The following is a 24992-nucleotide window of genomic DNA, read 5'->3' as shown; positions in this document are numbered from 1 at the left end:
TCCTGGTTTACACTGAGCCTAAACTGACTTGCTTGATCTATATTACCGGGTCTGAACTCTGAGGAGGCCAATCCATGCCACGTGGTGTTTTATTGTGTAATTTTGTATCCATGTGCACTTATACTGCATTGGCAGTGTGTCTGGGATCATTGTGAAAATTGAAGCCACTTGCCAATTAAACACTTTCCATGGTAATGTATAGATGGAGTTACTCTCAGCTGCTCCTTTATTCATGAGTGGCCACCACAGCAGGTAGCTCTGCATATTTGATTTGAGTTTTTACAACAGATCTCCTTCCTGACACAACCCTAAAGCAATTCATGTCTCCTTCTGGGATTGAACCAGACGTCGGTTTCTTGTGCCGTTCAGTGGTGCATTTGGGTAATCTCAGCACTGAGGTTGCATAGAGGACGGCACTGGCCGCAATATAAAGCGCCTCAAGGTGCTTTATATTGCAGCTTAGGTTGAAAGCATCTCAGTTTCAACCTAAGCTGCAGCCAAAAGCAGACTTGTTCCCAAGAGTTTGCACCTTGGATCTATAGTCAGGGGATACAGAGCAGAATTGATTCTATAGAAAGTACAAAATCAACTTCTAAATGAAAGAATGAGACAGGTCAGTTTTACTATAGATGCACTCTGGAACAAGATTGTTCAGACTGCAGGAACTCAAAGCACTTTGCACGCTCCTGCCACCAAGTAAGCCAATGGCGAGGTGACGTTTTTCACTGCATTGTTGCATTTACCTCAGTTAGTGTAGCCCCGGTGCTCTTTTTGAATCTGTTCATGTTTTTCTAACGAACCTTTCCTAACCTTTCTCTGTACAGATCTTCCTGGACCCCTTCTTGTTTCTGGTGGACCCTGTTGGATGAACGGCAGTGGATTTCAGTGTTGAGTGGGTTTGAGTGTTACCCTTACCCTGGATCCCCCACCCCCACAGGCCCCGATCCTTCATCACTGTATATATTACTGCTAAATATTCCATCAGAACATTTTATAAAATGTGTTATTTATTTAGAAAACCTTATTTTAAACTGTATCAAAGGAAAATTAGACTTGACAAGTCTTAAAGCTTCAAAGAAACGAAGAACAGAAAAAAGTTTCAGACTCTTTGTCGTATTTGTGAGGTGTTTATTTTGGAGCATAATATATAAAACACAAAGCATCCACGAGACATTACACAATCAAAGGGCGTGACTGTTCAGTGGATTATTTCAGGCTTATAATCGCTTGAAAGATAAAATTTGGACCAACTGTCATTATAAAATCAAGTTTGCATGCGTTTTATATGATATTATCTGATAAAGCAGAACAATGTGTAAGGATGAGCAGGCAGCTGGTTCAGAAAGAGCTCTGGTCCAGTCTTTTCATGATGCGTTGGGTCCAGGAGGCAGACGCATCCACACATACTGAACGAGACTTTTTGGTAATGAAGCTGAAACAAAAAGGTGGAAATTCTGAAATCTGAATTTTAAATAAGCTTCAAAATTCTCTCAGTAAATATGTTGTAAAAATAACAACAACAACAACAACAACAACAACAACAACAACAATAATAATAATAATAATAATAATAATAATAATAATAATGTATACTTTTTATTTATCCCAGTAGGGAAATTACTCTCTGCATTTAACCCATTCACTCTAGTGAAGCAGTGGGCAGCCACCAATCATTCGTCCGGGGAGCAGTGTGAAGAGACGTTACCTTGCTCAGGGGTACCTCAGGGTAGCCGTTCAGTGGTTTCGAATGCCTTACTTACTTTTTTTTAAATGACCAGTAGACAAAATGTCATAATATAAACACTTAAATGTGTATTTCAAACAATTTACAAGCAAAGTAGCCAAACATCCACGTAAAATTGATCAAATTATGAAAACAAGTTTGTGCATTTTTCTTGAACATTTACAGGATAAAATTAAAAGACAATAGTAGGAGAACAAATACAAGTTCAAATAAAAAGTATCAAACTTTTATGTCCTGAGCATCATGTGTAAAATGACAATTTTTAATTGTCCAGAAACTCTCCAGTTACAATGATCATACTGCATAATTTTCATTACAGTAATTTCAGTATTTGTGTTAAACATTATGAAAATAAAATAAACCCAGTTTTCTTCACTTACATGACGGCAGACTTTGGGCATCGGTGATCAGTCAGTCGATACGACTTGATGAGGTCTGCTTGAATTCTTCCCGGGTACAGCTTGAAACAGCAGCTGTCGGGACCATTTGCATCTGAGGAAAAAGACGTTTCATTAGACTTACTCAAAAAACAAAACCTCTCTTTTAATGATGACATTTAAGGTAATCTTACTGTTGCAGTTAACTGCAGACAACAAAGCAGCTCCAAGGATGCACAGCAAAAGGAACTGAGTGGTTTTCATTATGATTCCTCAGGAGTTGATGATGATGATGACGATAAAGACAACAGCTGCACTTCAGACGCAAGCAAGGGCTTCTAAATATTAGGTGGTGTGCAGTTATATTTATCAAGATCAATACTTTTTTTTTTTTAAAGGTACATAGGGTGTCATTGGTGTGAAAGAGGGAGGGTGGATGTGGTTTCAAACATTGCTGAAAATGCCTCTGACAGAACTTTCCACTCGGTTACATTGAGAGGAAATGAAGCTGTGGTTTAGCCCAGCGATGCAGCTCAAAGCATGACACTGTTAACAAAACCAACTTCTACAACCCCCTCGCCCAAAAGTTAAAAAAAATATATGTAACAAAATATTATGACCAAAAGAACAAAAGAAACGCTAAAACAATCGTTGAGCAGTCCATATGACTCCATGAGTTTTGCTTTAATTCTTCTTGGTACAACTTTCAGCAGCAGTTGTTGGGACTATTTCCATCTGAGTAAAGAGGATTAAGATCAAACTGTTTAAAAAGTATAACAATAAAAAAAAAATATTGATGACCACCAGAGCTAGTCCTCCTTGTAGATAATCAAATGGTATAAATTTCTAAATTCACCGCGCCTTGTTCTCAAATTATCGCATTCCCAAGACTTACGATTCAATTCAATTCAATTTTATTTATATAGCGCCAAATCACAACAAAAGTCGCCTCAAGGTGCTTTATATTGTACAGTAAATACAGAGAAAAACCCAACAATCATATGACCCCCTATGAGCAAGCACTTTGGCAACAGTGGGAAGGAAAAACTCCCTTTTAACAGGAAGAAACCTCCGGCAGAACCAGGCTCAGGGAGGGGCGGGGCCATCTGCTGCGACTGGTTGGGGTGAGAGAAGGAAGACAGGATAAAGACATGCTGTGGAAGAGAGACAGAGGTTAATAACAGATATGATTCAATGCAGAGAGGTCTATCAACACATAGTGAGTGAGAAAGGTGACTGCAAAGGAAAAACTCAATGCATCATGGGAATCCCCGGCAGCCTACGTCTATTGCAGCATAACTAAGGGAGGATTCAGGGTCACCTGGTCCAGCCCTAACTATATGCTTTAGCAAAAAGGATAGTTTTAAGCCTAATCTTAAAAGTAGAGATAGTGTCTGTCTCCCGAATCCAAACTGGAAGCTGGTTCCACAGAAGAGGGGCCTGAAAACTGAAGGCTCTGCCTCCCATTATACTTTTAAATACTCTGTGTAACGGCGGATATGTAAAGCTAGCTCATATTCACGTAATATAAGGTTTATGCTTTTATCTTGGTGACTTCCTGAGTGACCGGAAGTGAATGGTGTAACGGTAACCAGCTTGATGTACAAAAAAGACGGAAGAAAACGGAAAACTAATGCTAACGGAGAAAAGGGAGAGAAAAAAATAGGACTGAGATGGAAATTACAAGCAGCGGATCTGAAGCAAAAGGTATTGTTTGGAGGCAGGTTGTTCAGGAGTGGCAGAAGCGGTGGGATTCAGGGAGTAAGGGCAGGCAATTGTATCATCTTAAGAAGGTGGTGGCAGACAGTGGGTTGTATAGGGGTAATAGGAGAGATGAGGTGGTCATTACCAGGCTTAGACTGGGACATTGTGCATTAAATAAAACACTACAGATGATAGGAGAACATGAGACGGGGCTTTGTGGAGTGTGCCAGGAGGAGGTGGAGACAGTAGAGCATGTAATACTGCGGTGCAAGGGTTATGATGTGGAGAGGAAAGTTCTGCAGAATAGATTGAAGGAGCGGGAAATGGGGTATTTAATCTGAAGGGTGTGTTGGGGGGTAGTAGGGCACAGGTGAGAGAACTGGTGGGGTTTCTGAAGGATATAGGTGTTTATGAACGAGTGTAGTTTTTTTTTTTTTTTTTTTGTTATTGATACGAATTGTAAACTCACTGTCTGACCCATACTCCCAAATGACTCCAAGGTTCCTCACAGCGTTGCTGGAGGCCAAGGTAATGCCATCCACAGTAAGAATCTGGTTAGATACCATATTTCTAAGATTTTCAGGGCCGAGTACAATAACCTCAGTTTTATCTGAATTAAGAAGCAGAAAGTTAGCGGCCATCCAAGTCTTTATGTCTTTAAGACAGTTCCTGCAGTTTAACTAATTGGTGTGTGTTATCTGGCTTCATGGACAGATAGAGCTGTGTGTCATCTGCATAGCAGTGAAAATTTATGCTATGTCTTCTAATGATGCTGCCTAAGGGAAGCATGTATAATGTAAACAGAATTGGTCCTAGCACTGAACCCTGTGGAACTCCATAATTAACCTCAGTGTGTGAAGAGGACTCTCCATTTACATGCACAAATTGGAGTCTATTAGATAGATATGATACAAACCACTGCAGCACAGTACCTGTAATACCTGCAGCATGTTCTAATCGCTCTAATAGGATATTATGGTCAACAGTATCGAATGCTGCACTAAGGTCTAGCAGGACAAGCACAGAGATGAGTCCACTGTCAGAGGCCATAAGAAGATCATTTGTAACCTTCACTAAAGCTGTTTCTGTGCTGTGATGAACTCTGAAACCTGACTGAAACTCTTCAAATAAACCATTCCTCTGCAGATGATCTGTTAGCGGTTTGAAACTACTCTTTCAAGGATTTTTGATATGAAAGGAAGGTTGGAGATTGGCCTATATTTAGCTAAGACTGCTGGGTCTAGAGATGGCTTTTTGAGTAAAGGTTTAACTACAGCCAGCTTGAAGGCCTGTGGTACATAGCCGATTATTAGGGATAGGTTGATCATATTTAAGATCGAAGACTAATTAATGGCAGGACTTCTTTGAGCAGTTTTGTAGGAATGGGGTCTAAAAGACACGTTGATGGTTTGGAGGAAGTAATTATTGAAGTTAACTCAGAAAGATCAATTGGAGAAAAAGAGTCTAACTTAACATCAATGGTACTAAGAGTAGCTGCAGATAATATTACATCTGTGGGATGATTATTGGTAATTTTTTCTCTAATGATAAAATTGTTATTTGTGAAGAAGTCATTACTAGTTAACATTAAAGGGATGGTTGGCTCAAAAGAATTCTGACTTTATGTCAGCCGCGCTACAGTGCTGAAGAGAAACCTGGGGTTGTTCTTATTTTACAGAAAACCTGACCTCTGACCTTGAGATCACCTTGACTTGAGAAGGTCACAGGACTCAGACTTATACACTATTTTAGGTAGCTGCACCTGTGGTATCAATTTCAGAATCCTACACAAGTTATCTGATTCACAAACTTGGGTGTTGATGCTGCCTGCCCGTCTGGCAGCGTAGCCCTAAAATGATGAGGAAGATAAGGAACATTTCTTTGAATTTAAATTTTTCTAATGTGTTATATTTTATAGGGAAATTGGTGAATTTAACATGGAAAAAAGTCTTTATTTGCATAAATTTCAGTTTAGAAATCTGAACTTTGAGGCACCAGACAAAGAGCGATTCAGAAGACCCCTATGAGCAGAACACCAAGGGAACAGTTCACCCTGCCCGGGATAGGGTCACTGGGGCCCTGCCCTGGAGCCAGGCCTGGGGAGGGTGCCCGTGGGTGAGCGTCTGGCGGCAAGGCCTTAGTCCATGGGGCCTGTCCGGTCACAGTCCGAAAAAGTGACATGGGCCCATCATCCTGTAGACCAACCAACCCCACGGCTTGGGCTCTGGAACCAGTCCCCTGGAGAGGGCTTGGAATCTGTCTCAGTCGAGTTGTCCCTGGTGAGAGGCGGGCTGGAGTGGGTATCCCCTCAGCTTGCTGCCTGTACGTGGTGAAGAGAGAGCTGAGTGTAAAAGCAAAGCTTTCAATTTACCGGTCGATCTACGTCCCTACCCTCACCTATGGGTATGAGATGTGGGTAGGGACTAAATCCTTGGCTCCTAGGTGAGGTGTACCGGGCACGTCCCACCAGGATGGGGCCCCGGGAGAGACCAAGACCACTGGAGGGATTATATCTCTTGGCTGGCCTGGGAACGCCTTGGTGTTCCCCTGATCAAGCTGGAGGAGATGGCAGTAAATGGACTGGTTCTTAACAGTGCTTTTCTACTCTTCTGAGCACTCAAAGCGCTTTACACAACTTGTGCATTCACCCATTCACACCCGTTCGCACAAACACATTTCCTTAGTGCTTTCTAACTAACATTCACACAATTCAATTCAATTTTATTTATATAGCGCCAAATCACAACAAAAGTCACCTCAAGGTGCTTTATATTGTACAGTATATCCTATAATAATAGATACAGAGAAAAACCCAATAATCATATGACCCCCTATGAGCAAGCACTTTGGCAACAGTGGTAAGGAAAAACTCCACACACATATTCATACTCCAATGAATGCATCGGAGAGCAGTTTGTATGTTGCTCAAGGACATTTGGCATGCAGACTAGAGGAAGCCAGGAATCAAACCACCAACCTTCCAATCAGTAGATGACCTGCTCTACCGCCTGAGCAACAGCCACCCCAGTTCTGGGCTTCTCTGCTTAGGCTACTGCCCCGCAACCCGGCCATGGATAAGCAAAAGAAGATGGATGGATGTTCACTTATTGATAATTTTCAGATCAGACAGAGGTGTAGACGTGATGCACTTGACCTTTTTTATTATTATTTAGAACTCGCACTAAAGTAATGCAAATACTAATCGTGTGAGGATTCTGAGCACTGTACAATGACTAATTAGTGGTGGTACAAAAGAATTCACAAAATATTCATCTATGTTTTTAGATACAAATAGTGAAACCAGCATTACCAGAAGGATATCTCATATGTTGATCTCCTCAGTAAGGAGTGTTTGGTTGTTGTGTCACTGTAACATCACGAGCTGCAGAGCTGCTGCGAGAAACTGAATGACTTGAATGACCTTATGTCCATAAGTTTACAACCCAACTATATTTCAGGAGAAAATAAGAATTCATTTCTTTTGGGTTCCAATGTAAAATAAGTAATCTATATAATATATCAGGCATTACTCCTTTTTGCTTCTGTTTTGGTTAAAAAAAAAAAAAAAAACTGAAATAGGAAAGAAATGATCAGACTATCAGAAAAGAAGAAGCATGTGCCTTTGTCTGCTATAATCTGGCCAAACCATGGTCACACTGCCACCTGCTGGGACAAAGATGTTATGACAGCTACAGGATTGTTTAGAAAATAGGCCTATTTAGTTGAAATTAATTATTTTAGGGCATTTTCAAATGAAAGTATTTCAATATGTAGTAAAATGATGTATAAATAATTTTTTTAATTATTTTACACAAACTTGATCACATATAAAAATAAATGAAAGTCAAATCTCCAAAAACCTGGGAACCCCAAATCAACTGTGTAGTATATTCATTTCATAATTTTTCAGCACTAACCCATGATATTTTACAAGGACATGGTTTCTTTATATATATACTAATCTTAAGCACTTAAAGTGTTCATGACACATTCATTCAATGCTTCAAACATGGGGGCTAGGTGGCGTGTACTGTCTTACCCACGGGCCCTTTATCATGCAGAATGGAGGAACCTGGGACTGATCCACTGATTTTCTGAATATTGGATGACCTGTCCCTCTTTCAGAGCCATAAACATTACAGGGTGTATAACCCACTTAATAAATAATAATAATATTAATTTTCTTAGCAACATATTCAGTCATGGTTGCAGGTGCACCCAGGAGAGCACGCCATGTCATCACAGAGCCTCGGTTTATGTTAACATAAATGTAGCAATTTCAAATTTGACCTGATGATGGCAGTGGTTTTTCACACCTACACAGTTAGTTAGACAGAAGTGTGTGTGTGTGTGTGTGTGTGTTTGCCTTATTGTCACACTTACTGTCAAATTTGGTAGAGAATGACTCTGTTTACCTGCAGCCCTGATCATAGGCTCTGAAAATGGATTTGTATGAACTCTCAGTCGTTCCAATATTTTTCTCAGCTCCACTAAAACAAGATGAAAGTCTGCACTATAATCACATCTTGGCAAACATCTTGACAAAAAGGAACGAGGATGAAAAGATAATGTTCTCGCAATGGTCAACACACAGTACTGTGTAAAAGCCTTAAGCCAGCCTAAAAGTCTTTATTCCCTTATTTCCTAGGACTCAAAGTTTTAGTCTAGCCTTTGACCTTTGTGAGGAGTTGTGCTTTCTGAGTGCTCTTGTTATTTTTAAAGTGTTATTGACCTACAGATCTCCAGGCTTTCTAAAGGTCTTTCAGAATTTATCTTTGGTTGCTTTTTCACTTACTTCAGTCCAGTCCTTGTGCCTGAGCATTTTCTTGTTTGTTAAATCACCTAACACTGACCTCTGTATCATTTAAGCATTAAAAATGTGCTTAACTCAAAGGATGAATCATCACTGTGGAGGACAAAAGAAAATTCCAGATTACATAAGAAGTGGGTCAGATCATTTCATATATCAGTGTGGAGGATGTCAGGAGAGAGGTGCAGCGTCTACAGACATCCGTGAAACACAGTGGATCCTTGATTATGGTCGGAGGCTTAATTTCAGCCAGTGCTGTTGGAATCTTGTCAAAATTGATGGCATTATCAGTGCAGAATACCATTGGATTGTGATGCATCATGCAATAACATCCAGGGTGGTTCCATAGTGTAGTGGTTTATACATTTACCTAACAAGCAAAATATTGCTGGTTCAATCCCTTAAGGCAGGGGTGTCCAACTCCAGGCCTCAAGGGCTGGTGTCCTGCAGGTTTTAGATCTCACCCTGGGTCAACACACCTGAATCAAATGATTAGTTCATTACCAGGCCTCTAGAGGACTTTAAGACATGTTGAGGAGATCATTTAGCCATTTAAATGAGCTGTGTTGGATCAAGGACATATCTAAAATCTGCAGGACACCGGTCCTCGAGGCCTGGAGTTCGACACCTGTGCCTTAAGGAGTCATGAATCCCTTTGTGGCAGGGGTGGGCACCTCGAGGGCCGGTGTCCTGCAGGTTTTAAATGTGTCGTTGATCCAACACAGCTGATTCAAACGGCAAAATGACCTCCTCAATATGTCTTATAGTTCTCCAGGGGCCTGGTAATGAACTAATCATTCGATTCAGGTGTGTTGACCCAGGGTGTTATCTAAGACCTGCAGGACACCGGCCCTCGAGGCCTGGAGTTGCCCACCCCTGCTTTATGGCCATGTCAGGAAGCTCTGGTGTAAAAGTCAAAGGAGCTTGCAAAGAAAAGCGTCTGGACTTCTTTAAGTTGCTTGAAGACGTTTCACCTCTCATCCAAGAAGCTTCTTCAGTTCTAAGGTCAAACTTAAAGAAGTCCAGACGCTTTTCTTTGCAAGCTCCTTTGACTACGATGACCTGGATGACTGAGAACCTTCACAGACATCTGGTGTAAAAGCTTGACAAATCTAATATGCAGAGCTACCTGTTGTGGTAACCCCTTGTGAATAAGGGAGTAGTTGAATTTAGCTCCCTCTATGCAATACCCATGAAGTGTTTAATTGGCAAGTTCTTTTTTTGAGCAGAGCAATGATCCCAGACACACTGCCAACGGAGCAAACATAAATATAACATAAAACATAAATCCAATTAATGGCTGCAAGAGAAATTAGGAACAGGAAAAGGAAAGAGTTGTATGGATGTATTTTGATCACTGATGAATGTCCTAATCTTCGGCCATAACATAATTTAGCAATTTGCAACACCAAGCACAAGACTGTGCCTAATTACTCTGCTGGTTAATATGTGTTAAAAAAACAACAACAAACAAACCAAAGAACAACTTTTACTTTTAGATACTGGATGCTACATTGTTTTCTGTATGTCCATGGAAATATTTATACTGATATAAAAGAAATGACAGTTTCTAAACGTCTGTAGCATCTTTTACCTTCCAAAAAAGATCTATTGTGCAAGAGTTATAGGTCTAACACAGAGTGCTGGGCCATTTCCTTTAATATAACTTCTCTAATATCTCTGACAAACTACATAAAGACTCAAAACAGAACTCACAGAAGGAAGTAGTTGTTCTTTGTTTGGGTTTTTTGTTGTTGTTTTTTACTTAAAGTGAGAGTTACTTGATATGTTGTCAGTAGCGAGTTCATCAACAGGCAAGCATTCAAAAAAGCTCCACAAGTTCAAATGGCAGAGACCAGCAGACAGAGTAGCATTAAGTAAGGTGTCCTCTAGCCAGTAGCTCAGGTCTGTCCCAGCTGACAGTGGGCAACAGTAGAGGTGAAATCTGGACAGGCAACCAGTTAATCACGAGCAATTTGTAAAAGCAGTGGTAGTTAAGAAGAAAAAGACAGAACTGGGCCAGAAAATTATTATTATTAAAGAGTCAATTATTTATTTTTAATTCCAAATGAAATTCCAATGATAGCTCAACCATAAGACTCTTTTAGTTGGTGCATCGAGGGAAAGCCAAACATTTATATACAGTTACAAATCAGTTGCATATATAACTCATAGATTGTGTTTAAATTAATTGTACTTTCAGAATCGTGTTATTTATTTAAAAAGTGTTATTTCACACAGTATGTAAGGAAGACTTGGCAACTTGTAAAGCTTAGAAGAAATTAAGAAGAGACAAGAAAAAGTTTCACACGCTTGTATTTTTGTGGTGTTTATTTTGGAGGATAACACATAACACAAAGCAAAGAGACATTACATTGATTGTTTCAGGCTAATAACTAGCTTTGAGTTGAGACAGAGTTGCACTAATTACAAAAATCATAAAGGTACATTGGATATGATATTATCAGATAAAGCAGAACAAAATGAAATGATGAGCAGGCAGCTGGTTTAAAAGGAGCTCTCGTCCAGCGTTTTCATGATGCTATCGACCCAGGAGAGAGACGGATCCATACAGACTGAACGACCTTTTTTGGTAACGAAGCTGAAACAAAGAGGTGGAAATGCTGCTGTCATTGTGTGTTGTTGTTTTTTTAAACAAAAATAGTAAAAATAACTAATAGCTACAAAACAAACACAGCTACAGGCTAATATTAGGAGACAAAACTAAAAGAACAAATATGAGTTCAAATAAAAAGTAAATGTAGAAGATGTCCTGTGTAAAATAAAAAAAATGAAAATGTCCAAAAACTGTCCAGTTACAATGGTCATACTGGATATTTTTCATTACAGTAATTTCAGTTATTGTGTTAAACATTATGAAAACAAAATAAACCCAGATTTCTTCACTTACATGGCGGCAGGCTTTGGGCATCGGGGATCAGTCATGTAATACGACTCCACGAGGTTTGGTCTAATCCTTCTTGGGTAAAACTTGAAGCAGCAGTTGTCGGGGCCATTTCCAGCTGAGGAAAAAAGCATTAGAACATGTTTCATTAGACTTACTCAAAAAAAAACCTCTCCAATAATGATGACATTAAAGGTAATCTTACTAGTGCAGTTAACTGCAGACAACAAAGCAGCTCCAAGGATGCACAGCAAAAGCATGTGAGTGGTCTTCATTATGATTCCTCAGGAGTTGATGGTGATGAAGAAGAAGATTAAGACAACAGCTGTTCTTCAGACGCAAGCAAGGGCTTCTAAATAATAGGTGGTGTGCTGTTACATTTATCAAGATCAATATTTTGAAAAAAAAAAAGGTGCATATGGTGTCATTGGTGTGAAAGAGGGAGGGTGGTTGTGGTTTCAAAAGGTGCTGAAAATGCCTCTGACAGAACTTTCCACTCGGTTACATTGAGAGGAAATGAAGCTCAAAGAGATGCAGCTCAAAGCATGACACTGTTAACAAAACCAACTTCTACAGCCCCCCCCTAAAAGTTTTAAAAAATATATGTCACAAAATATAATGACCACAAAAACATTAGAAATAGCCAACAGTGATGTTCGGAGGGATTGTTTTTCTAATGTAATGAGACATGTTCTGCTGGCCAGAGTAACATTTCAAAATCAAATCTATTTGAACAATGTGTGTTATCATTTTTTTTCCTGCTACATATAATCATGTGCTGTACCACAACAGTCCTTGTGATTGTTTTGGTTGCGGGTTGCTGCAGTCATCTGTTGTTTTCATGAAAGACACAACTTAACCAACTTAACTGTTAAACTAACTTAACTGTCTTAATAACTGAGCACTATTAAAACTTGAAAGTGTGACACAAACCAGAATGTTAACATTCACACTATATGTTGTGCTTCAGCAATGCAGCACATTGCATTTTTTACTTTGCAAAGCGATCGAGGATTTTGCTAACCAGGTGGGAAATACACATTTATTCCTGAGTATTCTCGGGCTTTAACAAGCACTTAAACAGTGATTGGCATCAGCCTCCAGTAACCACCAGCCAACTGGTTGGGAAATATTCTTTTTTTTGTGTTGCTAAAAGGTGATCAATCTCTAGACCTGTTCATACAATTGTCAAATCATATAAACGTCACATGGTCAGTGTGTGGTCATATGACCCTATCATGGTCATAGTGTTTATAGGAAAATGGCCGCGGATCTGATCTTAGCAAGAACCTTTTTGATTCATGCATTTTTGTTTTATATATCAGCTGTAAAACAAATCAGTGATTGTTTGTAGCAGCTGTACTTCCTGAGGCATGAGCCATAATATGGAAATGATTAAATTACAAAACATAGTCTTAGAAATAGTCATGAAATATTCACATAGAAACAAATATAACAAAACAATGCCATGGGGTTTAAATTATATACATATATATATGTTGGAGAATTAAGCTGACTAAGTAGATACAGATTTTAGATGAAGACACAAAACTTCGCTCTCTGCTCATATGACGATCAGATCTGTGATTAAAGGCTTTTGTGGACTCCAGGAGATTTTTACATTTAAAACTGGGCCACTGTTGTCTGACGTAGGAGGTCTGCTTTACAGAACCCCATTTGATATTTATGTAATATGTTCACTAATCAGTGGTTTATCACCACTCATCGAGAATCAAAGCAGAAGTGCGGATCACTCAATACTAACATATAGATTTTATCTCAGGTAAAAGTGTGGCAACCTTTTCACAAGAAAGTGTAAATACACCACAACGCTTTGCTGCAGCAATGACTGTTGCACTAACCACATAAGCCATCGTGTTCTCACTCCGGTTAGGCTCAAAGGCACTCTGGGAAATTCACTTCCACCTGTTGATCTATACAAGGCAGGAGGAGAGTTGTAATCCAGTAAGAAACAAACTAGCTCCAGGTTGAATATGTACATCTTTTTATTATAATAAAACCATCATTTATATACATTTCAAGTGAGAAACAGTTGCGCGGTGACCTTCTGCTGTCTCCATGTATATCTATCAGTCCTCTACAGTACACAGGTCTCTTGGAAAAAAAGGAATACAAGTCAGACAATGCAAAACAACTGAGAACACCCAGCAAATCAACATGATTATCAAGCAATGGTACATCGTCTAAAATATCTTTCAACCCAATTTAGTTTGAATGTTCTTTTTGACCACAAAGGATCAAAAGGTAGTGTTGACAGGTAGAGCTGATACCCAGGCCAGCTTTAAATGTAACAATTAACTGGTAACTAACAGGTCTAATTGTGAAGATACCACTTAACCACACAAACAAGACGTACACATACAGACACACACTACAGTTTGCAAACAGCTACCTAAAAAGGTGGAGGAATAACACGAAAATCAACAACCCGTTTTAAACCACGAGACGATCAGAGGCACAACTCAAAGGCTTGCACGTATGGCTTGCAAAGAGCTTTAACTGCAGTCCTGCAGTGTTTCACCACAGTGGGGGAGGGGGTGCATTTAGAAGAATGATCAGACATAGTATTGCACGGTGCTGAGTCAAAAACACAGCAGGCGCCCTTTCAGCGGCCATGTGGCTGAGACGATGATGAATTACAAAAATGAAAGGAGTCTTCCTGTTTTTAAAGCCCAGACTGAACGTTCTACTCCAGCTAATGTCCAGAGATTTAAGAAAGCACAGCCTCAGCTGAGGGTTAAGAGATTGAGTTCACTAATATTACAGGAAAGACAGACTGGAACTCCATCACACACAAATTCAGCAGAACAACAGCACGTGAAGCAGTTTCACAAGGAACAACGAGACATTTCCTCATACATCTGCCTTTCATTCCTCTGATGAGGCTTGTGCACAATTGTCTTGTAAAGTCATCACTGTCACAAAAAAGATCAGATTATCAAGAAATGCAGTGTGTTGACTTTGCACAGTGTATCCAATCAACGTAGCATTGGCTCCGCCCACTACTGGCGAGGATGGAGTGACACAATAACCACAGTGTGAATGCAGTGACAAGGCCTCAACACTCAGTGACAACCTCAACTTTAAGCAGCCACAATACCCTGACATACGCAGCAGTTAGCAGATATAGGCCAGATCTCTCTCCACTATGCAACTGTGACACAAAAGACAACACAATCTGTATCATCTCATGATCAAAAACTAAAAGTAGAGATTTGCAGGCTGTGTAACGCTCAATATCCAACAATCAGCTTCCTTCTTCCAACTTTGTGTAGGGCTCTAACTGAATATTGCTTCTATTATGAAATAATCAGATCTGCTACCCTAATAAAAACTCTATAAAACAAGCAATTTAAAGCCCCCACAAAACAAAAAAGCAGCAAATCTTTAAACCAAAGTAAGAAATCTCTGTTATACTGCACTTTGCTCCAGAGCGGAGGATTTCAAACTGTGAGGGGCACCACAACATGACAGGTAAGATGGTTGCAGTGATGCTGCAGGCTAGTAATCTGACCAACAGTCAATAACTACAGCTGCAACACAGCTAATGCAAGTAATTAAAGGCCGTCTATGCAGGATTTTAAACTTGAAATAATCTCTCTGATCAACCACCGTATGTTGCGGTGTAGCTATTTAAACTTTATGCCCAAACCATTCATCCTTAATTTGTCATAAATTACCTGGAACCAAACCTGGGTTGTCCCGCTCTTTCACAAAAAGCCATATTTGTACCTCGAGATGGTGCAGCGAGTCCAACAGGCACGTCACTAAGAATGTACAACGACAGCCGGGGAAAAATCCCAGCCACTTGATTAATAAAAGTGAAAGTTTTGGTTAAATTTCACAGATGGCAATTGAAAAAAAACACCTTTAAGCCAAGGACGACAGACCCACGATGCAAACAGCAACAACAAAACTCCTGCATAGCGAGCCTTGAAAGTAAAAACCATCAACAGCTGACTGCACACTCCTCAGAGTCTCCACATCTTAATGCTTCAAAGTTAATTTCATTGGCCAGTGTGGTTAGTACTTTTGGATTGCTCCCTGGAAATCCTGCTTTGACCACACGCTGTGCACAGACCTCAAACCTGTGCATAGAGCAAAAATTAATTCAGCTTCAAACTGACCCAAATTTCTGTGGTTTGGATGGTTGGCTAAGCATGAGACTGTCAAAATGGAAGTTGCACTATATTCTGCTCTGATCTCAGAGCACACTGAATACACAGGTGTCTTCTGCCAAAACAAACACAATCATCAGTTATTTAGCTTTAAAGAGATCCTATCACAGATGTTTGTGGACACGTAGAAACAGCCTTCTAGCTCTACAGTTTGTTTTAATAAACTGGACTAGTACCTCACTAAGCCTGAGACTCAGGGTCAAGACTCTGAAGCGCTCTGCTGCCAGGAATGACTAAAAAACATGCAATCAGGGCAACTGCCGGTGGGGACAGTGTACCAGGATGGAGGCAAAGTCAAATAACTACAGTGGAAAGTTCTGAACCGTTCAGAGTATTTGAACTTTGTCGTTATCAGTGAAGTGATTGCTATTGCTATATTCACGCAAATTATGCAGCCAAATGCGTGCAATGCCCCTCAAGTTACAGCCTGCAATCTTGAATGTGTTTAAAAAGAGATTAAAAGTGCTCCAAATGTGCAGAAGCTCAATGACAACCCTTCATTTGTCTGGACCAAATCCATCCTTTTCTTAAATATACTAAATAAATGAACAAAAGACTTCACACTCACACCAAGACGTCTGAAATCATAACAAAAACAAGCTAATTAATTAATTAATGCAAATTAATGTACCACAAATATATTAAATACAGGGGAAATCCACATCTAACACTTTACCTCATTATTTATTCCAGTCTCGCTGACACAGGAAGCTTCTGACCTCTTTAATGAACGAAAACATTTCATTAACTGTAACGCGGTGCTCTCAAACGCACCACATGTTTTCTTATGTGCATTTGTGTCATACCTTCATGGATTATAACCTACAAAACTCCCCCTGTTCAGACGAGTTGTCTTCATGGAACAGCTAAGATGACAATTTGGCCCTGATTACAAGCTAACAAAAAGCAAACTCAGATCAAAGGGAAATAAAAACATGGAGGACACAAAGGAATGTAAGAAAAATTAAAGTGAGTGGAAAAAAGGTGCCGCTACGCAGAAGGAGACGCACAGAGACAGCTAGGAACCCCCTCACATATTTATGTTGTTTACAGATTTGACTACAGAGATGAACATTGCTGTAGACACATTTAAGCTTCATTTGCCAAATCAAACAGAAAGGATCTGAGAGCTGACAGCAGTGAAGGAGTTGATGTAGTATCTGATATCTCTGTGGTTTCCTTCAGTCTGTGGGGAGCTGAGTCAGTCGGGTAGGTTCATATATGTGGGAGTGTGTGTTACATTCTTCAGCCTTTCCCAGCTACAAGTTTCCAGTTTGCTGCTGGGCCTCTGAGCAGAGGAGGGGTGCTGGAAGTTAAATAAGGCCTCATATTCCTTTTTCACACCCCTGCTCAGTCACTGAGACCCCCTCCAGTGTTCTGGTTCCAGTCGGAGGAGTGGCATGCCTCTGGAGAAGAGCTTTATCACTGCAGCCTCAACTGGACGTGTCCCCAACCTGACAGAAGCTCTCTCTCAGGTCCATCAGCTTGGGCAAGTGTAGGCTTTTCCAAAGGCTGGAGGGGGTCTGATTGAGTACTTTAGTTTGAGCTGGTTATGTTCTGATCTCAGCTCAACGCTTCAGCACCGGGCAACCTCGCTCCCGATCTCTTCTGCTCCGTCAGCGCCTGCAAGACCTGAGGGGAGGAAGCAGGAGTGAAAAAAAAGGTTTTCAAAACAAAGATGCAGTGATGGGCGTAAACAATGTTTTCAGGCACATATCTAGAAAAACATCCCACCTGTGCCCACTTCCTGTTGCGGCTGGTCATGTGAATAGCAGCAATGTGCTGGAAGAGCTGGTCGGCAGGGATGAGGTCAGGCAGGCGGGTGAGGAACTGAGCCATGTGGATGAAGTCCATGCTGGTCAGGACATCCTGGTAGAGGCGAAGCAATCCCAGAGCCGTGCGGAACAGGAACTCTTCACCATCTCTGCAGAACACATCCCACACTCGACACGCCAGGTCCAACGGCAGCGACTTGCTATACAGAGTGAAGATCCTGAAGGGACAAGCAGATGGGAAGGAAAAGTTATTATCAGCTAGCACTATATAAAACAAAGTCACTAATAGCAACAGAAATTTGAAATGACCTTTGTTAACATATTAAAGAAACATGTACTGAGAGTTACAGTTTCTTTGCTGAAATTTAACTTCTTGTACCAACTTCTAAGATCTACCCTCACGTCCTGATAGATAAACAAAGGAAAAATAGAGTATATAGTAAAAACTACTCATCCGTCTTCCTTCAAACGCATATTCTTAAGTGACATCCCATTTTTATTCCATAAGGTTTAATTTGATGTCTAAACCTTAGCAGCTTTAACAGATTCAACTCTTCTTTTACATAAAGTTTAGGAAAGCATTTATTTTTGTCCATTCTTCCAGAGGTGCACTGGGACATCCACAAACTGTTCCCACAAAGTTGGGAGCATGAAATTATCCAAAATGTCTTGGTATCCTGAAACATTAAGAGTTCCTTTCACTGGAACAAAGGGGGCCCAACTTCTGTAAAACAACCCCACACCAAACTTTACACTTGACATATAGTGCAGTAACACAAGTACCGTTCTCCTGGGAACCACCAAACCCAGACTCATAGTTTGGATTGCCAGACAGAACGTGATTGGTCACTCCAGAGAACACACTGCTCTAGAGTCCAGTGGCAGTGTGCTTTACACCACTGCATCCCACGCTTTGCACTGTGCCTGATGATGTAAGGATTCAGCTGCTCAGCCATGGAAACCCAGTCCATGAAGCTGAAGTTGTTGACGTTTGCACAATATGCACCTCAGCATCCACTGTGATTTTACAAGGCCTACCACTTCTGTCAGTGGAATTGTAACAAAGCAACTGGGAACTAACAGCTGACTGGAATATGTAGTAGTGAGGAAATGTCTGGACTGGTAGCACAGGTGCATCCTATCACAGTGCCAGGCTTGAATTCACTGAGCTCCTGAGAGCGACCCATCCTTTCACAAATATTTGCAGAATTACTCTGCATGCAAATCAAATGCTAATTAAAAAAAAAAAAACACTTTTTAAAAGAAAATAGGCTCCTTTCTACGTTGTTACAAGCTTCAAGAGATTTAGAAGCGAGCTGACTACCACCTGCTCTCTTAATAAAACTAAACGGCTGTTTTAGGTGTAATTACAAACAAACAAAAAAACAACACAATAATTCACAATATTAAAGTCAGAAGTCTGTGAATAAAAATAAATGATTGATATTATTGCCCTAGTTATGTGGCATAAAGTGAGGATACAAACAAATTTCTACCTCAAATGGGCAGTGACCACTCATACAACCCCTTTCCTGTTTTCTCAGAAACACACCTGACACTGAAAGTATGACAAACTGAATGTGAGGCAAGTGTCATGTTTCGAGATGAAGGCATGTAGCGTGTTTTCAGCAAGACGGGGTACAAAGTGCACTGTGCATGTGGGTGGAGAACGAATCGGTAGAGCTTTGCTGCATCTGTGAAAGTTCACTGTTAAAACAAAACAGGAGATATAAAATAAAACGAGGCAACAGCACAACACAGGGAAGCACTCACCAGTCAATTAAATAAATATCAGGTGTCAAGTTGTTTTTCTTGAAATGTGCAAATAGCTTTGGTAGATTTTCTTCAAAGAACACTTCAAATGCTGCAAAGTACGTCAACATCTGCGGAGAGGAGAGGAGGTGGTCTTAGAGAGAATTAAACCCAAACCACACAGTTTGCTCAGTGAGTCAGAAACAAATGACAGACACTTTGGTTTGAATGGAGACAAGTGTGTAAACACAGTAGAGATGATGATGGGACAGTAACATTACCAAGTTTATAAATGTGGTTAGAAATAACAGCACTAACACTGCTAAATTCAGTAAAACAGGTAACTGAATTTACTGACGTATTAGGTATTACTGATAAATGTTTTAAATCAAACAGATTTTTTTTTTAAACCGTTAAGTTCTCAACTTTACAGCTGAACAAAGCTTGGCGGAAAAAGGTGATTTGCAGTCAACACATATGTATACATATATGTTTATTTAAAAAAAGCTCATAGGTATTTATAGGTATTGCGTGTGAAATAAGTGGGCGCGCACGTGTTTGCTATGCTCTTTGTTAACTTACAAGGCTGTGGTCAACCCTGAAAAAGGCCATCTGACAGGGCTTGTTGAGCAGGTTGGCAAAAGCTATGAAGGCATCGGCTGTGTCCAGGTTCAGGATGAGCACAGCGGCGATGAAGGACATTCCCTGCACCTTAAAAACACACAAACACACAGAGTCAGTACAAGCGAATACTTACAGCAACCCTAAAACAGGTGACAGTGTGAGCTTGTACGTGCCAAATGTTTTAATATTTAGACAGAAACACTGGCAGGAAGTCATTAACGGCTAACCTTGCATTTGAGTCAGACACTATTAATCGGTGCAGGCGCTTTGACAGTGATGTGCAAGTATTACAAGTAGTGTGGACAATAAATCTGGGGAGAGAGATGAATGCTGATGGAGAAATGGAAAGAATTAAACCTGCGTACAGCTTACACAGACTCTGAGAGTGCGTATGTGTAGCTGCTCATGGGTTGGGGTCAAATGCAGGAAGTCACAGTCATTTCTACCTGTCTATAGACAAAAGCATGGGGCTGCGGGTAGGAGCAGCAAGGCAAACCACAGCATCTACAAGCACTGCTCATTAGTGCAAATGCAGCAATTTTGCTGTAAGAGCACACAGTGAAGATACTGAGACACAGTTGGTCTGGTCCATTACAACTGACAACATAAACAAAATGTAGCGGGTGACTTTTTTAAAATACTGCTTTGCTACCAGCGATCATTGCTTCTTTAGACCAAATATTCACTGGGTTCACACTTTGTAAATGTGCAGATTGTTTGCTAATGCTCCTGCGCACGTCTTGTAAATTCAATGTTTGGAGGTTTGGATGATTTAATGAATAAAGTAATCAATCTGAATACATCCCCCTATAGGTTTTTGGTTTGTTTGTTTGATATTTTAACAGGCCAACAGTGTGAATGAACAAAAACATACATTTCATTAAATAATACTTAAAAGAAATTCAGTTTGATTTCTAGGAATCAAGTAAACCATGGTGAGAAACTAGAGTCAGAAATCCAGGGCGTCACTGAGGCTCAATACAAAGTCTCCTTGAAAGGAAGAAAAGAGCGAATGGAAGGAAAATATTTGAGGGCTTCTAACTTTAAAATGGAACCTACATGCTGCAGAAACCCCCTGACCAATCTCCTGGGCACGGTATTTTAGGGTTAGTGAACGTCACACAGAACTGATCTTTTGACTGGTTGCTGGTGATGAGGCACAAAAAAAACCCCCAAAAAAACAAAACACCGCAAACAAATGTGAATCTGTTGCTTAGAGAATTCTAGAAATTACTCTGAGCACATCACCTGTTAAACACACTAATGCCAATCATAAATCTCTTTTCTACAGTTGGCTAGCCCCACATTCTGTAAATAACATCCTACATTTTACTCATCATAGTTTGCAAAAAGGAACACAAGTGAGTCAAGCAGAAATATGAAACTTAAAAAGAAATGCATACATATGAATGTATCCCAACTAGGGCTGTGCGATATGACCAAAATCTCATATCTCATAAGAATTCTATCGTCCGATAACGATATAAATCACAAAAATGTAACATTTTCTGTAAATTCTGTGAATCTCGGGCAGCTCGACCTGCGTGAAGTGTTTCCAGCTGTGCGTCCTTTACCTGGAGTCGAGCGTTTTAACCGATGCATGAAACTATACATTTTTAGACATGAATTGTAACAGCCGCCGTTTTCTTTGTATTTATTACACGGCGTGCTGCGGGGAAAAGCCTGTTCTATTGTTTGAGTCTAAGGTTTATTTTTTAGCACCTGGCGGCTCTTTTTTACGTCTCATTCGTAAACACTCTGCATCCTTCACGTGATTCAGTTTATTTTGAAAAGTCTCAACAGGATCTTGAGCTTTATTGTGAAAGGTTTATGTGGAACATAAACACGCGAAGGTGTTACCGTTGTTGTTGCTAACCACAACGCATAAAAGCAGGCGTTTGTCTGTCTGTAGTGTGGTTATATTAAATATAAGAGAAAAAGAGAACTTTAAGAAATTAATATAGCCACTACAGTGACCATCAAAGTATGAAAAAAATATTGCCGTAAACAGTTTATTTTGCGACACCACGAAACAAACTATAGCGTAAAATGAAACCGATGTTTTTATATCGTCATCCGATATATATCGTTATATTGAACAGCCCTAACCCCAACTGAAACCCAAAAAAGATCGCAAACAGAAAACCAGATCAAATGAGACTTAACTACATTTGTCCTTCATATGATTGATACCAAACACGCAGAGTTATCCTTTTAGATCAGCTCTCAGCATCAGTAACAAATGTATCTACTGGAAATCCGAAGCACCTTTATTTACACTAAAAACAAACCTATGGCATAATGTAATAAATTTGAAAATGCATCATTTTCCTCATACAGAGCTTTAGTTGGGTGGAAACGCTCACACAGATTGCTAACAGGACCAGCCTCTATATGAAAATGATGATTTCATTAAAATAAAAGCCTGTGTATGTTAATACGTGTCATGTTTTATAATGTTAGACCACATCTATTAATATTCTATTGAGGGGAGTAACTATTCATGTGGTACTACTACCACACCAAAGCTTATATAACTGTAATTCATGTGCAATATATTCCTTACTTAAAATCAATTAGCAGTTTTTGGGAGGTTTTTGAGAAAAACTACTGGAGAATATGATGGAGCTAAAGAAGGTTATGCACAACTGTTTTATAATTGATATGAAAAAGACAAAATGCATGAAATCAAGCCAATGAGTATGAAGTACTTTAATATCAGGACACCTAGTGAAATATCAGCGCTTGAAAGAAATACCAAGTGCCAAGGGTAAGAAGATAAAGATGGCACAGCAGGTAAAGCATTTATTTACTTAATGAGAAGGAATCGGGCGTAAATATTCTATTATTTCTGGCAGGATTTTGTTTTTCAGACTGATGAAATATTTGAGAACTGCACTCATAGACAGTCATACCATCTGTCTGTCTTCTTATTCATTTGGTGACTTTGAGGTAAATTACCGTGCTTTCCCCTTTTTGTTGCACTTACATTGAGCCCAGGTATCGAACTGTATCACACACCGGCATAGAAAATGTTGCTGACTTCATATTCAGTACCCACTCAGCTCCTCGCATGTGGCAGCAACCTCCCACTTGGTGCAAATCGAATCGTCTTATTTTAAGCTAATATTAGGCTACTGTAGGTGTTGTGTGGGAGATCAAAGTCTGTTTAACCTTCATAATACACAATGAGCTGCAAGGTGTAATATCACTTAAAATTTCCAAGAACAGTCACTTTAGTTTCAAGAAGACAAAGTCGTGGAGCGACTCCAAGGGAACAAGACTTATATTTGTGGTGTAAAAATGACCCGTTTTATCTACTACCTGAACAAATGTATTAAACAGAAATTGTTTTATTTGTTCAATAACAGCATATAGATGAATAAACTCTTTATGGTCTTTAATCTAAAAATCAATCTAAATTGCAGCACCAGTAGATGTAAGAATCTCATGACTAAACAATATTTTCTATACTTGAGATATTCATGTGGCACTTTGTGTTTTTGTCCTAAACATGAAGCTGTAACATGCACCAGTCACAGGTGTGAGTATCACAACATGATGTAATATTGGTTAAGCATGTGTGACTTACATAGCCAACATCAGGCCTGTAACAAGTGTATGCTCCCAGAATGCTGTGCAGCACGTCGTGATAGGGCCCACCCTGATGACGTACAAAGAAAAACAAAACAATGGAACAATGAGTCCAAAAACGCACAATGTACACACACCTTTTTACATTTACAAGCTTTTAAAACCTGTTTCAATCATACATATATTTTTTTACAAAAATAAGCAAGACGTTTGACGTCACGTCTTGCTCAGTTTAGTCATGTTTCGATTCGGTGCATCCTATTACCCACATCCCGCTGAAACCTTATTCTAATTCTCTCTCACTGACCTTCTGGAAGATGCACAGTTGTGGGAAAGTTCTTGAGATGTCCAGCTTGATGAGCTCCAGACTTGACTCTCTGTCTGAGGAACCAACATCTGCAAGACATTTCAGCACATCAAAAAACAAACTGGAAAAATATGAGTATGAAGTTATTATAAAATTAAAGCAGTTTCTTTAGAAACTCCACCTTCACTTTCAGTCTCGGTGAAGAGTGCCGCTGTGCTCTTCCACTTCTCCTTGGCCCGGGACAGACAGATGTTATACAACTCTGCACAGACACACAAACAGCAGCACAGTGAAGTTAATGTGAGAGATTGGAGGGACGCACAAGTTTGAAGACGGTGAAATGTGAACGTGATAAATGGACAGAAAGCACTCAGCTTTAAGGTGCTCTGCATCAGCAAACAGTGAAGGTGACTGAAGAAAACATGTCCCCCAATTACAGAAGACTGTACTGCTGTGCAGCCTGTTACAGCCTTTCCTTTGAACTGCTGCTGCCCTCTGGTGCTCAGATGCTGGATTTAATATTGAGCGTTCAGACAGGAGACGTGGAGATTCACACTAGTGCTCGAGTCAAATCTGAACTACAACAAGCTGCTTGTAGGATGAAGAGGTTAAGCTGATGATCAGTTAGCCTGTGGTATGCAGCTCATTAAAGACAGATTGAAGCATTAATTGATGCTAGGACTTTAAGCAGCCTGTGATTGGTCTAATAGAGACGTTGATGGTTTGGAGGAACCGATTAGTGAAGTTAACTCAGAGTTTTAAAACAGCTGATATTTATTTAAAGCTGCTGTAAATAATGGCACGTTATGACAAGTGAACAATTTCTCTAATCATTAAAGACAGATTATTACTCTGCTATATTACTCATCTGCAAGCCAGTCAAAGACATATTAGTAGTAGCATTAGTATCAATAATAAAAATGCTTCTGTGAAAGTGAGGGAGTGCTGTTACTGAGCTGCCCATGAAATGACGCACCACTTTAAAGGGACTGAAAACTCCCCGAGTGTGTGTGTGTGACTGCAGTGTGTGTTTTGGTGTGTAGGATAGTGTAGCTCCAGTTAAAACGATGAATAGCACAAAGTGGAGCAGACCAGCTCAGCATTCAGAGAGAGTGCTTATCTGCAAGCAGCCTTGAGGGTGCTGAGGAGCACGCACGCACACATTTGAGCATGCATGCACACAAACACACAGTCTAAGGAA

General features: G+C 40.0%; 3 protein-coding genes across 4 annotated transcripts in view; all 3 read right to left on the bottom strand.

Annotated features, from left to right (window-relative positions):
- Positions 1-1107: 1107 nt before the first annotated feature.
- LOC146523329 (eotaxin-like) lies at positions 1108-2480 on the bottom strand. The gene is made up of 3 exons (XM_085146520.1): positions 2316-2480; positions 2125-2236; positions 1108-1432 (listed from the first exon to the last, which is right to left on the bottom strand). Exons 1-3 carry the CDS (start codon positions 2383-2385, stop codon positions 1339-1341), a joined length of 276 nt encoding a protein of 91 aa, XP_085002646.1. The 5' UTR covers positions 2386-2480; the 3' UTR covers positions 1108-1338.
- Positions 2481-10948: 8468 nt separating this feature from the next.
- Positions 10949-11946, bottom strand: LOC146523328 (C-C motif chemokine 3-like). The gene is made up of 3 exons (XM_085146508.1): positions 11746-11946; positions 11547-11658; positions 10949-11237 (listed from the first exon to the last, which is right to left on the bottom strand). Exons 1-3 carry the CDS (start codon positions 11813-11815, stop codon positions 11144-11146), a joined length of 276 nt encoding a protein of 91 aa, XP_085002634.1. The 5' UTR covers positions 11816-11946; the 3' UTR covers positions 10949-11143.
- A 3224-nt stretch (positions 11947-15170) lies between these two features.
- tbc1d14 (TBC1 domain family, member 14) overlaps positions 15171-24992 on the bottom strand; it is a 48364-nt gene continuing 38542 nt past the window's right edge. For both annotated transcript variants that reach the window (XM_085146496.1, XM_085146490.1), the window contains exons 8-14: positions 23973-24053; positions 23792-23880; positions 23483-23554; positions 19849-19977; positions 19288-19397; positions 17474-17732; positions 15171-17371 (exon numbers count right to left, since the gene is read on the bottom strand). In XM_085146496.1, the coding sequence (XP_085002622.1) occupies positions 17303-17371; positions 17474-17732; positions 19288-19397; positions 19849-19977; positions 23483-23554; positions 23792-23880; positions 23973-24053 (809 nt within the window). In that variant the 3' untranslated portion in view covers positions 15171-17302. The remainder of the gene's footprint in view (positions 17372-17473; positions 17733-19287; positions 19398-19848; positions 19978-23482; positions 23555-23791; positions 23881-23972; positions 24054-24992) is intronic.

The sequence above is a fragment of the Neolamprologus multifasciatus genome, chromosome 3 (genome assembly GCF_963576455.1).
Source record: "Neolamprologus multifasciatus chromosome 3, fNeoMul1.2, whole genome shotgun sequence".
NCBI classification, from domain to species: domain Eukaryota; kingdom Metazoa; phylum Chordata; class Actinopteri; order Cichliformes; family Cichlidae; genus Neolamprologus; species Neolamprologus multifasciatus.
This window is presented reverse-complemented; position numbering and strand designations above follow the sequence as displayed.